The sequence below is a fragment of the Molothrus aeneus genome, chromosome Z, assembly GCF_037042795.1.
Source record: "Molothrus aeneus isolate 106 chromosome Z, BPBGC_Maene_1.0, whole genome shotgun sequence".
In the NCBI taxonomy this organism is placed as follows: Eukaryota; Metazoa; Chordata; class Aves; order Passeriformes; family Icteridae; genus Molothrus; species Molothrus aeneus.
The window spans coordinates 57,838,454-57,854,998 of record NC_089680.1 but is presented as its reverse complement, the minus strand read 5'-3'; the positions used below and the strand labels follow the sequence as shown (position 1 = coordinate 57,854,998).

General features: G+C 34.4%; 1 protein-coding gene across 8 annotated transcripts in view; it reads left to right on the top strand.

Annotated features, from left to right (window-relative positions):
* Positions 1-16,545, top strand: part of MEF2C (myocyte enhancer factor 2C) — a 121,553-nt gene that overhangs the window by 93,860 nt on the left and 11,148 nt on the right. For 6 of the 8 annotated variants that reach the window (XM_066568598.1, XM_066568597.1, XM_066568599.1 and 3 more), the window contains 4 exons: positions 12,671-12,843; positions 14,050-14,073; positions 14,981-15,110; positions 16,037-16,172. In XM_066568598.1, the coding sequence (XP_066424695.1) occupies positions 12,671-12,843; positions 14,050-14,073; positions 14,981-15,110; positions 16,037-16,172 (463 nt within the window). The remainder of the gene's footprint in view (positions 1-12,670; positions 12,844-14,049; positions 14,074-14,980; positions 15,111-16,036; positions 16,173-16,545) is intronic. The other 2 variants (XM_066568603.1, XM_066568600.1) reach the window with 1 other exon arrangement.

Below are 16,545 nucleotides of genomic sequence, written 5' to 3'. Positions count from 1 at the left end.
AAAGGCAGTTTAAACATATACTAAAGCTTTAGGGAGTCATTTTGTACTAATTTTAGAGTAGGGAAGGCAGACCATTGAAACTTCACTATAAGTCTCCTTTGTTCTCAAAAAAAAAGAAAAAAAAAGTGTGACAGAAAATTATAGTTTTGTTCATTGTCCCCTGTTAACCTCTGAAAGAGAGCTAAAGAAATATTCATTCTGCAGTGTTAACATTTCATCTTACTTTTAAGCTTGATCAGAACTTCAGGAACAGCAGAAGGACTGACATAGGAATTATCTCCCTATTAAGGGGCTCCCTCTCCTGGCTCAATTAGAAATAGCATCACCTCGTTACATCATCTCCCATTCCTTTAAACAGACGCTGAAAAGCAGTTAGTAAAGAAGACAGCGTTTTATTTTAAAAGAGGGGCATACTAAAATAAAAATTCACCTGCATGTGCATTTTTGTTAATAATCGTTGGTCTTAAAATCTTTGTATCAATACACCAGCTGAAAATTTATATTCTTTCTAAATATGTGGGTTTTTGGAAATATATTAAAAACATATTTAAGCATAGGAAGACAATGGTTTGATTCTTCTTAATCAAAAATTAAGGGCTTGCATTAAGCCCCCAAGCAATGCAATTTTGGAGTAAGCAATTTATTTGAGGGGCATATATATGAGGAACATTGCTAAGACTACATCATAAATATTTAATTACAGGAATGGTCTTTGTTCTTTATCGTAATATAAAAGTTTTAAATGTCATTAAAGAAATGTTTTCTAAATCTCTTTAAAGTAGAATGATAGGAAGAATTATATAAAGAGCTGTAGGAAGATGGAAAGGTCACTATAAGGTTGAATCCTCTGTCTTAGCTGTATCATTCCACAATGGCACTATTTTGGACAGTCATCTTTCTTTAAGGTGAAGAAGAATAAACATCAAAAGTTCTCTTTTTTCATCATTTTTCACAAGAAACAAAAACCTGTGTGTTTTCTTCCATCTGGCATCTCAGAAGCTGGTGGCATGATCATGTTTGGGTTCATATTTCTGGCCAAATTAGAACCTTCTGAATTTGCATTTTTCCACAATGTGAAAAAAGAGCATATATTCAAAATAATATACTCCAAGGAAAAGAGTCTAAACATATTTCTTTCATTTCTGCCACTATAAAATGAAACTACTTTTTGTTACTAGCACTGGACCTCAGTTTGTTCACTACTTCAATAAATTGCACCAAAATAAATTGCATTATTATTGCAATATCAGAAATGGAAAATGATTATTTAAGACAGTGTTTAAAGAAGTTTTTTTCATTGGTTTGGATTATTTCAAGTAGTAACCCTGGAATGATCCACAATTTACCTTGGCAGTTAACCTAAGACATAAATAAAACTTAGAAAGCTGACTACTTCTTTATTATATTACACAACTAATTACCATGTGTGGTATTTTTAAGGTAAACCAAGGTTGTCTCAGATTTGTAAGAGTAAATTTGTTCTCAGCCAAACACTGATTGAGTAGTTTCTATCGCATGATAGTAGCAACTGCCAACAAAATTGGAGTGATCTTCACATTCCGTATCATTGCTAAATTATAAATACAGCAATGTCTTTGGCACTATTCTCTCAAAACAGAGGCTTTTGATTGAAAGACAGAACAAGAACTTTTTGGACCCTAATAGACATGCTCTAAATCCATTTTCATTTACTGCGTAACAAATATGAAGGCTAAGTGATGTGTCTACCTGTTTACATAATAGACTACGTGAAGTTCTTTTAATTTTAACAGACTGTAGTCTTTAAGAAAACTTCTTAAAGGCAACTTGCACACAAATAAGTGCCTGTGAAGTTTTAGTACTGTCAAATATCTGAACTCAATTTTTTCTTCAAACAATGGCTTATTGTTTGTGTTGAAAGTTTGATAGAAAACTAATTTTTTTCAATAGTTTTAAAGTTTTAAAATAGAACAGTATTGGGGGATGTCTTTCTTTGCATCTGTAGTTTGAACTTTTGATTTTCAAAGTGGGTTCTCCTTTTAGATTGGGTTCTATTTTTCCTTTTGTATGGCTTTCAGAGAAAGATATTTTGTATTTTGTAATAAAGTCTTCCTTTTAATGGAATGAGTCGATTTAAATCAACAGCATTTCTATAGACTTAAAACAACTGTAAATAATAAAATGAAAGGAAAATTCCCATCTCAATTTTTAAATCCATGACAGGTATAATAAAATACATACCTACTTCAACTGTTCATTTCTGTAATATGTTTGTTTCTCTATTCGATTTCTGCACTGCCCCCAGCTTGACATTAATATTAAACTAAAGGAGAAAGTTATTAAAAAGTTCTTGGGGCTCTAAAAATGCTGTCAGAGCACTTGCTGTCTTTCAATCTAACATCTTCAAACTACCTTTAAATCTGTTATTAAAAAGGGCTAGAAACTGAATAGATCAGCATTGCATTTTGAAAATTTTATCCCATGTTTTTAATAACCAAATCCTGTATTTATCTATTAATCTGCAGCAAGTAATTTCCTTCTGGGAATTAGCCACAGGCCAACAATTGCCTTCTTATCTTCTGAAGACTGAGGTCCTGAAGTGCCAGCCAGTATCATAATTTTCTAGTGCTTTCATTCTCCTTTTCCTTTCCTTGGTGGTGTACTGACTGTGGGTGAATGTATTATATATTCTACTAGTATTTCAAGCCACATGGGAATATGTGTAATAGTAGAAATTTTAAAGTTATATTCCTTCAGGGTAGAGGCAATCTGGATGGTATATCCTCAAAGAGTGGTTTAGTAAAAAGATGTGCAATCTGCCCAATTAAGCTGACCAGCAGTACCAAAAATAAGCAATGATTTCAAAGACATCTAGCTGCATTAAAGACTTTTGGAACTATAAATATAAATAAACAAACAAATTTCATTTTTTAAAGAAATTGAAATGTTACATAAATATTCTTCACTCTGCCCTGAAATCATGCTTGGTATAGTCAAGAGAAGGTAATTCTTAGACTTCAAGTATGAATTATGTAAATAAACAAATGGGCTTGGAGAAATATTTCTCAAACCACAGTTTATGGGCAACCTATTAGTAAGACAGTAACTGACTTTGCCACAGAGAGCATGATAAATTGTTGTCTGTCCCTTATTACTTGATGAGTGCAATAATCCACAGACCTCTGGCCCAAAGTCTAGGCAAAATGTGGTACAAAAGTAAAAAATAGTTCCTGTCCAAGGAACCTTACAGCACAAAAGAAAGGACACACAGTCATTCATAACAAACTTTGTGATGCAATAGAGCCAAATCCAAACAATTAGAATTCAAAAATTGGCAGGTTGACTTAAAACCATGGAGTGGGATAAGAAATTAAAAACATGATTGCTCTGGTTTTCCTTCTACTTGTATTACACCTTTAAGTGTTCCTCTTCCAAGGTTTTTTCCATATAAGAATATATATCTATATACCTAGAGATGAATACATGGCTGGATGGATGGATGGATAGATAGATAGATAGATAGATAGATAGATAGATAGATAGATAGATAGATAGATAGATAGATAGATAGATGGATAGATAGATAGATAGATAGATAGATAGATAGATAGATAGATAGATAGATAGATAGATAGATAGATAGATGGATAGATGGATAGATAGATAGATAGATAGATAGATAGATAGATAGATAGATAGATAGATAGATAGATGGATAGATGGATAGATGGATAGATGGATAGATAGATAGATAGATAGATAGATAGATAGATAGATAGATAGATAGATAGATAGATAGATAGATAGATAGATATAGATAGATAGATAGATAGATAGATAGATAGATAGATAGATAGATAGATAGATAGATAGATAGATAGATAGATACTTTTTTTCCTTCATTGTTTTAAGGGAAGTACCTACAGGTTAGGAGATTTTGTCAAAGCTGGCAGAACACTAAAACTTGTTTGACAAGGTCAAATATATAGTATGAAAGAAATAGTCTATCATACTGAATTTCATATCTATGTAGGCAGTCAACACAGGTCTTTCCAACTCTAATTCCAAGTAATAAATAACACACAAAAGTCAGTATCAATGAAACTTTGAGAATAAGCCGAAAGAGTAGATGCTGCTCTTAATACAAAAAAATTTCTAAAATCTTGCAGTGGGTGTCATATACAAAGGTTGTCTCTCTTCAGCTAACTCATGTGACCTCCTACCAAAGAGGAGATCGATGCAAGCCCACTCTCAGTAGGCTTAATGAAAATCTGGAAAAATTTGGCCTTTATTAGGCTTCTACCCAATGCGTAAGTGTTGAATTAGTAATGCATTTTAGTTATTCTCTGTCTCTAATAACAATGTCTCAATATTTGTTTTTATAAAAAGACAGCTTGAAAGGTTTGAAAAGGAAAGAGCCCTAAGTTCACATGTAATGAACAGTTAAGTGAGTCATACAAACTTGTTCTTTGTAAATGAGATCTTAAAGACAGGCGAGATTGCCTTCCTTTATTACAAGAAGCTTCAAATGATCCTCAAGACTAATTTGTGTTCTTTAGATAAAATCCCTTTCCAAGTGAAGTCTGGGGGAATTTTATGCTTTTTTTAAATGAGACAGGGATTTCACTGTTTTTTCTGTCTGCATTCTTACTCACTAAGACACAACTCCTGTTGCATACTGCAGCACATATTCTTGCTCAAATTCATAAAATAGAAGAAGGCATTGGAAATTCGAAAATGTCTATATTTCATGCCTGTCCTGAGTCCTGACAGTCCTGAAAGCTGATGCCTCTTGGATCTGGACTGGAGCAATGACTTTGCTGTGAGAAAGAAAACAAGAAATGCTTTTAACCTCCTGAAGTTGTGACTGCAGCCTCACACAGAAGTTCCTGACAATATTAAGTTTACATGACCCCTGCCCTTTAACTTGTGATCCAGCAATTAAGATATTGAATCCAATGATTCCCTTTGTCTTCCAAATGTCTTACAATTTCATTTTTCCTGTGCTAACAGTTGGAGCAGTCTCACAGTAATAGAAGCCAAAGAAGACAGGGATGGGTTAGGTAACTTTTCAGATAAGGCATCCTGTTTATAATTGGAATTATACTTTTCTTGAAATATTTTTCACTGTAAATCAGTTTCCTCAAAATGATAATTGATTTCAAACAGCCCAGAAAGGAAATAATTTGTCATCAACAAATAATTTGTTAAAAGCAGATGATTGACAAAGGGGTCATGGCTTCAAACTGAAACAGGGCAGATTTAGATTAGGTATTCACTAGGAATTATTGACTGAGGATTGTAATGCTCTGGCACAGGCTGGCCAGAGAAGCTGTGAGTGCCCCATCTCTGGACATGCTCAAGGTCACCTTGGATGGAGTTTTCAGTAACTTCTAGCAAAAGGTGTCCCTGCCCTTAGCAGGAGGTTTGGATCTGAGTATTTTAACATTTTTTCTAACCCAAGCCATTCTGTGATTCTGTGTAATGATTTCTCAAAAGTCTCTTTTTGGCAGTCAAAAGAAATAAGTTCTCTCTTCTTCCCAGGAATGTATTTTTCTCCTATATATTTGCAGAAAGTAATATATTTTTCAGCAGTATTGTTTTCTCTTTGACATAAGTCACATTTTGGTGTTGCTTTCTTTTTCTCAATTATCACAATGTTGAAACAACCCATACTAAAGAAAAAAAACCCTTCTCATTTTTTGCATAAACAGGACTAGAATGGACCATCTTTTCAACTACTGTACTTATAAGAACATGGTCAAGTCCTGAAAACATATTTAGGGTAGATGGTTATCTCACATCTCAGGGGAAGGCCACATATGAGCTGTTCACATGCCAGGAGATCAGGGCTATGCCAGTAATTTGGAGATTTAAGCAAGATTTTTTGGAAAAGCTGTAATTCCAGCTAAGTTTCAGACAACCACCTCATCACTAATAGGAGAGGCACCGACCTCTCCTATTAGACTACACATTAGTGTGGAAGACTAGTGCATTCCTAGTGCAGAGCATGGACTTAACATTTGCAAATGTCAAGTGAGAGTGAAGAGGAAGCACTATGCGAGGTCAGAGACATTGCACTGTGCTATCTCCTCATGGCAGTAGATACAACACCAGTGCTAGGGGCAGGACACATGTTTTACCATGGTAAGACACATGAACCATGGTAAGATCCATGATCTCTGATTGCTGGGGTTTGGACCTTACAAAACTGTGACAGAAAGAATGTATTACTGTTGCTCATAGAACAGTGCCCACGTGTTTAAACTACAGACATGTAATATTTATAAAACACAAAACTGAAGACCACTGTATAAATAAGTGATTTTTCTCAATAGTTTCAACTATTCACTAATCACTGTTTTGATTAGCTGAAGCTAGAATCAAAACAAGATATTGTGGAATATACAGGTTCTTAAAAGAGCATAACTATTGATAAAGGTGTTAGAACAAAATAGTGGAAAGGGAAATAAATTAATCAATACAATCAGAAGTAAAGATATCAGAAACACAGTGTTTCTGAATGAAAGTTGTGTGATCTGAGATACCTGATATTAGATGCCATTAAATAATAATGAAAGCAGATAATAAGATTCTATGATTGGACTTAGATTATAAGCATCCTGGCAATAATAATTGTAGTGCAAGACTGAAAAATCACAAACAGGACCTTAACTTGGATCATCTATTGCTCTGTTTCTTTGCTGAGAAAGAAAAGAAAAAAGAAAAGAAAAGAAAAGAAAAGAAAAGAAAAGAAAAGAAAAGAAAAGAAAAGAAAAGAAAAGAAAAGAAAAGAAAAGAAAAGAAAAGAAAAGAAAAGAAAAGAAAAGAAAAGAAAAGAAAAGAAAAAAGAAAAAGGAAAAAAAGGAATAAGGATGATTATCCTTGAAGAAGAAAGCACATTCCCCCTTCTCTAAGTGTATGACTTACCACAGATCCTCATTGTCTATGATATACACCCCTATTTCCAAGGATTGCAAGGAGGGACTCCATGTGATGAAATATCTGCCTGCCACTTGGGAGGACTAATTGCAATTGAAAATTGTTTTGAAGGGTTTCTCAGAGTTGCTTGTGTGGGTAGCCACAGGCTAATTCAAAAAGTCAGGTGCCAGCTTTGCTTTTTTGTTGTTAAGGTGTAAACTCCTAAAGTGGGAGAATACTTACTGGAAGTACTAATTTAGAAACATTTAAGTACAGATCTTATTATAGCAATAAAACATATCCACAGTGTTTGTGAGCAGGTTAGCTTGCCATGCACTTCACTCAGCAGTGAAGTTTTTGCATGAGGTGTGATGCACAGGTCAGTTTTTTGTTCTCGTGGTCTTTCATCCTACACGCAGGACAACTGCAGTGCCATCAGAGCCCTTTTCATCTCTTTAAACTTAAAGAGCGTGTTCCCATTGACAGTTATAGAACCTGCATGGCAAGAATGGTGAGTTCAAGAGAGATGGCTCAGACTTCTGTTCATGTAGAAATCTCTACCATATATTTATATTATTACTAGGTGGTTAATTTTAAAACTAACAAAGAGTCATTGAGATAGTTTTCTTATTCTCCTCCCCTTCGTTCAAAAGTCTGTGTGTTCTCTGAACTGTCATCCTGTTTCAGCCTTCCCAAAAAAGTAGCTGATACTTTCACAGGATGTTTGAGAATTCTTCCACACGAAGTTATTAGGTTTTTTAATACCACATCTGTATGAGTTGACTCCCCACAATTCAGTTGAGAAGGTCCATTAGTTGAATGTAGTGGGAATGGGCATCTATTTAAAAGTGAAGATTTCCCTTTTTTCTGGACAGGGGTAGCAGCAGATTGGTTTTCTTCTCCCATTTGCAGTTAGTAACAGTTGTCTGCTGTGAAATGTGATGAACATGTGACATATGAGTAAGAATTTTCTTTTAAAATTATTTTTAGGTGAGCAACAGTACAACTTCCTAGCATTAGTTCTTTGTTGTTGGTATCTTTTTATTTTGGGTAATAAACCAAAGCCTGTTTCAGTGTGTATGCAAAAAAAACCAAAAAAACCAATAAAGTAAGAAAGAAAAGGAAATTTTTCATTACCTTTTAATTACTATTAAGAATAATTACCATTCCTTCAGAAAATAGGAAAATAAACTGAGAAAACAGTGAAAAACTAGATACAAATTTGGCAAAAATTTTTATAGATTCTTTCATATGTATGCATATATTTTGAAGTAGAGATAATTTGCAGAATATTTGTTCTCATGTTTATATATATATAATTCTGTATTTAAAATTATTTTTGAGACTCTTGGTGATCAGTCAAAATGTCATACATATGACATATGCTTTTAGTGTAACCAAATAGGAAGTAGAAATCCTCCATGAAATCAAATGTATAGATGCATCTTGGAAGAAATAAGAAAGTTTTCACAAGTAAAATCATACACTTATTGGAAACTTGAAATGAGCATTAGTATTTATTAAAAATCCTTCAAGAATTTGAAAGTTCATTTTGTGTTAAAATTAATCTCATGTTCCTAAGGATCTTGTAAATTCTCAACTCATGTCAGTGAAAAACACTAGAATTAACAAATGAGAGATCAAATAAAGGACATACAATTTGTGTATCTTGTTCTTTCTTCCACTTTAGTTCTTCAGACTACCATAGAGGATTTTTCATTCAGTATATCTCTATACCTTTGAAATCACATAAAAGGAGGAATAAAAAAGGAACAAGTAGGAACATGACAGTTTCAAATGTTCAAGTCCTAAAATTTTCCAATTTTTCAAGACTTAAAGACTTTGAATTATTAAAACTATGTCCAAGAATGTTGAGAGATAAGGAAAAAAGTTACTCTTTTTTCATTTGTGCTACCTTAACATGTGGAAAGTTTCCTGGCTTAAATGCTCAGTATAGATTTATTGTCCTAACTCTGAGAATATTAAGAATTGCAGCCACTTTGCAACCCCTGTAAACGTCAATGACCAAAACTCCTTTGAATGTACAGGTGTTACTAATAGGGAATGAAAGGAGAGAAGCAAACTTTGCTGTCTATTCTGTCCTGATTAAACTTGTGCCCTTCTGGTATCCTTAAAATCTTAAAATTTAAAATTAAGATGCTTAAGACAGTATTACATGAATTTGTAGCTCAGTTTAAAATGTAGTTTTTATCATTATTAAATGGATTTTTTTAATAATTATTCTTGGTTGAGTAACTATCAGTGCACAAAAATAACTTTTCTGAGTTTTTTGACAAGTGAAATTAAAGAGATTAATCATGTCGTTTGTACTTGGACGGAATTCATTCTACAGTCAATGGCACTTGTGCCTAAATGCAAAATGTGAGAGTATGTCCAAGAGGAGTGTTCTGTGCTCAAAAAGCATTTGTGTTTACATTCTGCCATTAGTCCAAATACAAAGTCTGGCAGTGAATTTCATGACACATGCTGCTCCACTAGCTTGTCTAGAAATAAGCTCTTTTCTGCATAAAATATTTGTACTCTTACAAGTCAGTGTAACAAACAATACAAGGAAAAATATTTTTTCTGAAAATTTGTTGAATTAAAAATGCCATAAATTTACAAATTCTGACATACGCCCTTTAAAATTTGTGCATCCACTGTTTCTATTTTCACTGTTTTCATTATGCCTTATAGAATGCATTTGTAATGTTTAAAATGTTCTATTCCATAAAAAAAATATGGCTTTTAATCAAATAAAAATGTAAAGCCAGCTTCCTTTAAAATCCATCTGGTTTTCATTTTCTTATGATCCATAATCAGGAAATCCATTCATATATGACATATAATTTTTGTGCTTTCAGGTGGATAGCAGAATGAGATGTTCTGCCTATGGTCACATCTAAATTGATAATTGCCCTGGCAGAGTGCAATTTTAAAGTATAGCATGAAAGAAGATTTAATTTATACATTAGAAGACTTAGGCATTTTTTTTTGCCTCTGAATGTAAATGAGGCCATTCTCTTTGCTGGATTTATCTGAAGGTGGGAGAACTGCCTTAGAGCAGGCCACAGCCCTCTTGAATTAACCGGGTACAGTTTAAAGGACTGGTTTCCATGCAGACTCTTCTTATCTTTTTATCACATGCATGCATTCATCACTGATTTCCAAATGATGGGTTTCTGTATTATTGGTTTAAGGTCCACAGTCTTACATTCCTAAGTCCTCACTATACCAAAAGAATAAGTTTGGTGACTGGAAAGAGGAACTGTTATTATATGGCTTCAAAATGCTAGAAGGCATAATATGTCTGAACAGCAGAAATCTGGTGGCAAAGAAATTATTGCAGTAGTTCTTTAAAAGAATTTGATGTTTTTAAAATATAAATGTTCAAAAATATAAACTGTTCAAACTATTTCACATCAGTAAAGTTCAGATGAATGTTTCTGAAGAATAAAGCTTTATAGAGAAGCACTCTTTCCCCTAAGCACTGTTTCTTAAAAGTATATAATATTAAGTAAATCTTATGTAGGGAATGGGAGTTCTTTCTTGTAAGGTGATTTATGCTCTAAAAATCACAACTAGAAATATATAGAGTACAGTGGAATCCATTTTGCTATATATTTAAGGTCCTATATTGTAGAACTGAAGAAACCTCAGTGCTGCTTCAAACAGTTCCATTGCCACTCTCTGAGCAAATCCTTGTCATATGACAGATTTCACTGACAGTTTTACATCCTGCTGGTAAAATACCTCCTGACACCAGAGAAACCCTACTATTGCTTCAGTTTCTTCTGTTGCCTCAATTTTCAGTATTCAGTTTGTAAAAGATTAACTTCTTTAAAATGCAGTGTGGTTTCTGGTAGAAAGTACTGTTGTATATTCAAAATGCCCCTTCTAATTTCACCACCTGTAGTGACACATAGCATTAATGAGAGCATAATAGATAGCTCATTCATGTTGAGGACAATTGTTCGTTTTGAGAAAAAAAGTCTACTGGTACAAAATGAAAAGCCTTTGAAAGCACTTTGCTGAATTTGCTTGGAAAGTCTAAAATACATTTCAGAACTCATTTGTTTTCCTAACTGGATGATATTATTAAGGAAATAAACAACAAGATTAACTATGAAAAATATTTTAGTCCAAAATCTCCAAAGTCATTTTAATACAGAATATTAGTAGTGATCTGAGTGCTCTTAAATTTTCAAAATATTGCAAAGGCTTAGAGATCATGATAATAGAAATTATGAGAAAAAACAAGCCAGATCAGACTAGCTACTGAAGGTACCTGACAAGTACAGAATTCAAGCAGTTTTTGATAATTTTCTTGTGCCATAATACTAGAGTTCACAGTCTTCCAAAGCTTGAAGTGGTGTTTTTATATTTAATAGGCTTTCACAAATTTTATTTCCATTGATTTTTTGATTTGGTAAATACAAGTGGCTGATGTGCTTGAGGATTAAAAACTTGAAAATCTTAGTCAAGTTCAGACACACATCATTATCCCGACCAGAGGAGCACATTGCTGGCATGTACCGTCATTTTTATGCCCACCTTATAGATATTATCAAATTTAGTTCCATAATCTATTTATGTTCTTTAGGGCTATAAACACCATTTCACACTTGGGAGGATCGGGTGAGATACTGTGGTCTTCCCTGACTTTGGGAAAACAAAGGAAATTTGGAGTTCCAGGGTTTCTGACCCAGAGGGCTCTGCCACACTGCCTGACTAGTTTATCTTCTCACACAAATTCTAGGCTGTGTGTTGCAGCTCATGAACAAAAGCTGTGCTCAGAAAAGAAAGTCTTCCATAGCATTTGTTTCTTTGGTATTTACCCAAGGTAAAGGTTTTCTCTTTCCATATTAATTTTCATGCTATTCCCTCTCTATGTCTGTGCAGTTTCTGTACCTCTCCTGAGATTGTGTAGACAGAATTTCAAGGCTACCCTAAAAAGTCACCTTTTACCTAGATTTTATGTGGTTAAGAGGTGAAATCAGTGAATGAAATAGTGGAATTAATAGGTCATTAACTTTATGGACACATAGTTGTCAATGCAATGAGCTGAGAGAATATCCTTTTCTAAAAAAGATAAAGGAAACATTTGCTTGTCAGAATTGTTCCTGGGGCCTGCATAAGAGAGAAGAAGATGAAAGATAGGGTGGTGTTTTCCAATAATGTTATGATGTTGCTCCCATTGATTTTAGTGTTTACAGAACTAGGTCCAAGAAGTGTAGTGAAAAAGAGCCAAAAGAATTTATGAATCCTTCTGGTCCTCCCCCCGCCTTTTGTGGAAATTATAGCCTTGCTATATGCATCCCTTGTTTAAAAGCAAAAAAAAATCATGACCTACAAAGGGCTGAGTCAGAAAAGGCACAATCTTCTGTAGATGTCAAGAAAATATGAAATAGCTTTTGACAGTTTTTATGCCCTTAAATTATCTGACTTTCCTGACTCTTGTAAGACAAATGTCAGACGTTGGCTGCTACAAGGGCACAGTGTATTGTGCTATATACCACAGTGCTGTAAACAAAATTGTATCATCGAGTTAATTTCAGGACATCACAGAGATGTCAGCTGCCATGAGAGAAAGCATTTGAAGACCAGTTGTTCCAAATATAGAACATGTTGTATTTTCCTATAAAGGTACATGACACAGATATCTATCCTGAGTTTTTGATTTCACAGTTTTAGAAGGGCTTAAAAGATACAGTGGACTTCATTGGACTTGTCTCTCCCTTTTTTTCCCCTCTTGTTTTTACCTTAACAGGAAATGGATATGGAAACCCCCGCAACTCACCAGGTCTGCTGGTCTCACCTGGCAACTTGAACAAGAATATGCAAGCAAAATCTCCTCCTCCAATGAATTTGGGAATGAACAACCGTAAACCAGACCTCCGTGTGCTTATTCCACCTGGCAGCAAGAGTAACATGCCATCAGTGGTAATGCATTTTCAAAGCTCTTCTTTTAATCTACTTCAAATAAGAGTTATTTAGGAATGTCAAAGCTGGCTCAGGAAACTACATTCTTGATTGTTTGGTTTTTCTAACTAGGGCTTGACACCAAGCTGAGGATGTAGGCTGAGCCTCTTTGATTGTTTTTGGTTGTTTTTTTGAAGTCTTATTTACTTCCTACTTTTTGTCTGTTGAGTTGCAAAATAGGAACTGTGTCCTAACCGTGCACAGCCTCACCTTCTGCGGTCTCTCTCCCAGTACTTTCCTGAGGCTGTTATAAAAGCTAAATTAAACCCTGAGCATCTCTAACTATTACGTTTTTCTTAAATATTTAGCCACACAGACTCTTAGCAGATGGCGTATTAACAGCAATAAATTAATTTGAAATTAATTTATTACTGTGAGATCCAAATTTTGTAATGATAAGAGGTAGTAAATAGACAGAGGAAGAGAAAAAGGAATATGAAATTTCTGTTTCTCCTGCCAGGACTAGTAAAATTTGGGCATTATACTATGCTAGAAGGCTGAATTGGGAAGGTATTGTGTCCATGTCTTGCACTTACTTTTCAAAAGTTTGTCAGTGTTTCCAAGTAAAGCTGTTTTGAGTGATTTAACATTAAAAGTGAACTTAAATTAAAAATATAGTCATTTAAGTGATGTAGTTTTCTATTTTATAAAAAACATTATTAAAACAACTTCCAAGTTTGCTTCTTCAGCTTGATGCAAAATGAATTAATCATCAAACTAAAACTGCCCATAAATGTGATGCTACCTCCTAAGTCATAAAGTGACAAATAGTCCTACAGGGCAATACTCAAAGTTGATCATGGCAGTGACAAGCTGTCTGCATCAAATTATTTATTCCAAGCCCCTAAAAAATTATATTTTCCAAGGGACTCTGTGAGGGGTTAGGCATAGCATGATAATCTGCAAACAATGGGACTGTGGAAGACAAATGAATTCTTGGAGAAAGTCTTGTGCTGAAAACTGGATAGGTTGTTCCTACAATTGAGTCAAACAGTCTATTAGAAGGAGGAGAAAAAAGAGATCTATGAGGTGTATTTTTTCCAAGATACCCTCAGAAGGTGTTTATTTGCTACCGCTATGATATTAAAATATTCCCTAAGCTAAAACCTGCCTCCTGGTAAATATATATATTTACTAATTTTTAATACTCCTTTCCTATGCAATCAGTCTGAGGATGTTGATCTGCTTCTGGTAAGTGGTAATGATGTTCATCTTAATAACAAAGAAAAAAAAACAGTTATTCTTATGATGTAGATAAAATTTTGGTTGAAATAAAATGGAAAATAACTATGTTGTGAACAAAAAAGGTCATGGCAATTTTTTAAATATAGCGATAGAAGACCAGATGCACTTGTTGCACATACTCAAACTAAGCATGCTAGAATTAAGCTTTCTTTTTGGTGATGCATGTAGAGCATGTAAACTTATGTTGTTGAAGATGGCATAGCCTTATGACAGCCACCTTTTTTGGTGGCTCTCTAGCCCTTTTTTCCTGCCATTCACATAATTAGAGTTCTCTAGTTTAATTCTTACAGTGCAACACCTAGTGCCCTGGAGTTAAAGATAAGTGTGTAACTGCTATGTAATCTAACAGCCTTGAAGGGTTTTTTACTGCACAAAAACGTTGTCAGAGCTCCATCCCCTGGTAAGAGTTCAGAGTTCAGCAGTCTGGGGGTGCACCTCCCTTTCAAAACCCAGCAGAACTGGGTTTGGGGGTTTTTCATTGCTTTTTGGGTTTCATTGTTTTTTGTGGTAGGTTTTTTTTCTATATGAGCAGAAAGGAAAACAATGGGAATCGAGCTCATGTATTTCATTAGTTTTTCACATGATCTGTTCTTCTACCCACAACAAAAGCAATCTTACTAGTTCAGTTACCTAGGAGATACTGATGTAATGAGTTACTATGGTGACAACTGGTCTATTGAAAGCTTGTAAATTATAGGGTTGGCAGAGTTCATCAAAGCTACATGTTAAATGATTAATTTCTAGGAATTTGTAATAGCCTGTATTTCTCATGCGCAAAACATTCCCAGAAAGCAAATACACTCAACTGATTTAAAACTGGTCAATAATATGTTTATTTTACTTACTTTAAAAGAATCAAAGGATAAATAACTCCCAGTCTGCTCAGTCATTGGCTACTCCAGTGGTTTCCGTAGCAACTCCTACTCTACCAGGGCAAGGGATGGGAGGATACCCATCAGCCATCTCAACAACGTATGGTACTGGTAAGTATTGGTGCAGGATGCAAAGGATGGGGAAGGGAGCAAGGTGCTGATAAGTGTCTATCTCAGTATTAATGAATTAGCTAATGTTCTTTGGGAGAAACTGAAAAATTTATAACTGTTATGCCTTTATGCTACATTTGCTTATTCTCTACCTGTCACTAACTTCAGACGTATCTATTTCAAAGTTAGCTGATTTGCTTGAAGTAAAACTGATTTGGTAGCTTTATTTCATTGGCTTTAATTAAATTTTTTTTTAAAAAGCCCCCCCCCAAAAAAAACACAAAAAAAAAAACCCAGCAACCTTAACAGTTAACAGTTTAGTCTTCCTTGGATATAATTTCATGCAGTTGAGTGCACCATGCTAAAGCCATGAGGGTAGCAGAAATAAGCAGCTTCACTATCTCCAACCAGAGTTCAGTAACTCTGTTGGCTATCACAGCTTCCTACCTGGGAGGGTGCAGAAGTGAAGCCTCAAGGCATCTTTACAGTTCCTGTTGTGTATTGCTGCTGTTCAGAGTGCACACAGTGAGATAGATCCAGCACATTTTTAGAGCACACATATTGTTCAGAAGCAGACTGCCTGCAGACTTCTGCAAGGAAGACTGTAACCAAAATGTTATATTTTTCAAGTCTTTCTGACAGTCCTTTTGTAGTTATGGTGAATTTACAGGTTAAGAATGCTTTAGATCTGCCAGACCCAGTAAAACACTGCTAGATTACAGAATAATTATTAGTGCATTATTTGCTCCCAAGTTAATGAGTTGAGGGAAGAGGAACATTTACTTTTTCTCCTTCAACTTAATGTGATTGGTGTAATTAAAATTAAATGGCTTACAAAGTGACAAGAAAATTACTAGGCTAGTTGTTGTTTAATTGCTTCCTCTTTAATTCTCTCTTAATTATTGTCTTTCTGTTTTCAAATCTAGAATATTCTCTGAGTAGTGCAGATATATCATCTCTCTCTGGTTTTAATACAGCCAGTGCTCTTCATCTCGGTTCTGTGACTGGCTGGCAACAGCAACACCTACATAACATGCCACCATCTGCCCTCAGTCAATTGGGGTAAGCAGTGCTTTCTTTATTTTACTGTTCTACAGTAACTTCAGTCTCCCCAGTAATTCCAAATGTGAAATATGTCAAGGTAACATACCAGAACATATCTACTGTGTATAAAAAGTAGATTTTGCAAAACTGGAACAATGTAATTCATGGAAAGTTTGCTATGGAGTTGCAATGAAATATTTTGCGTTCATGGCATTTTCTCAGTAGTGTATTGTTTATGTTTTAGTTTTTATTTCTTTAAATAGATTTTAATTTGCTATTAAAATCAAACACCTATATTGTACAGTTGCCATATTTTTATTTATGCTTTTAATTTCCAGTTACTGTTGCACAAACATTTACAGTAAGAAAATTTTTTAGATATTTTAATGAA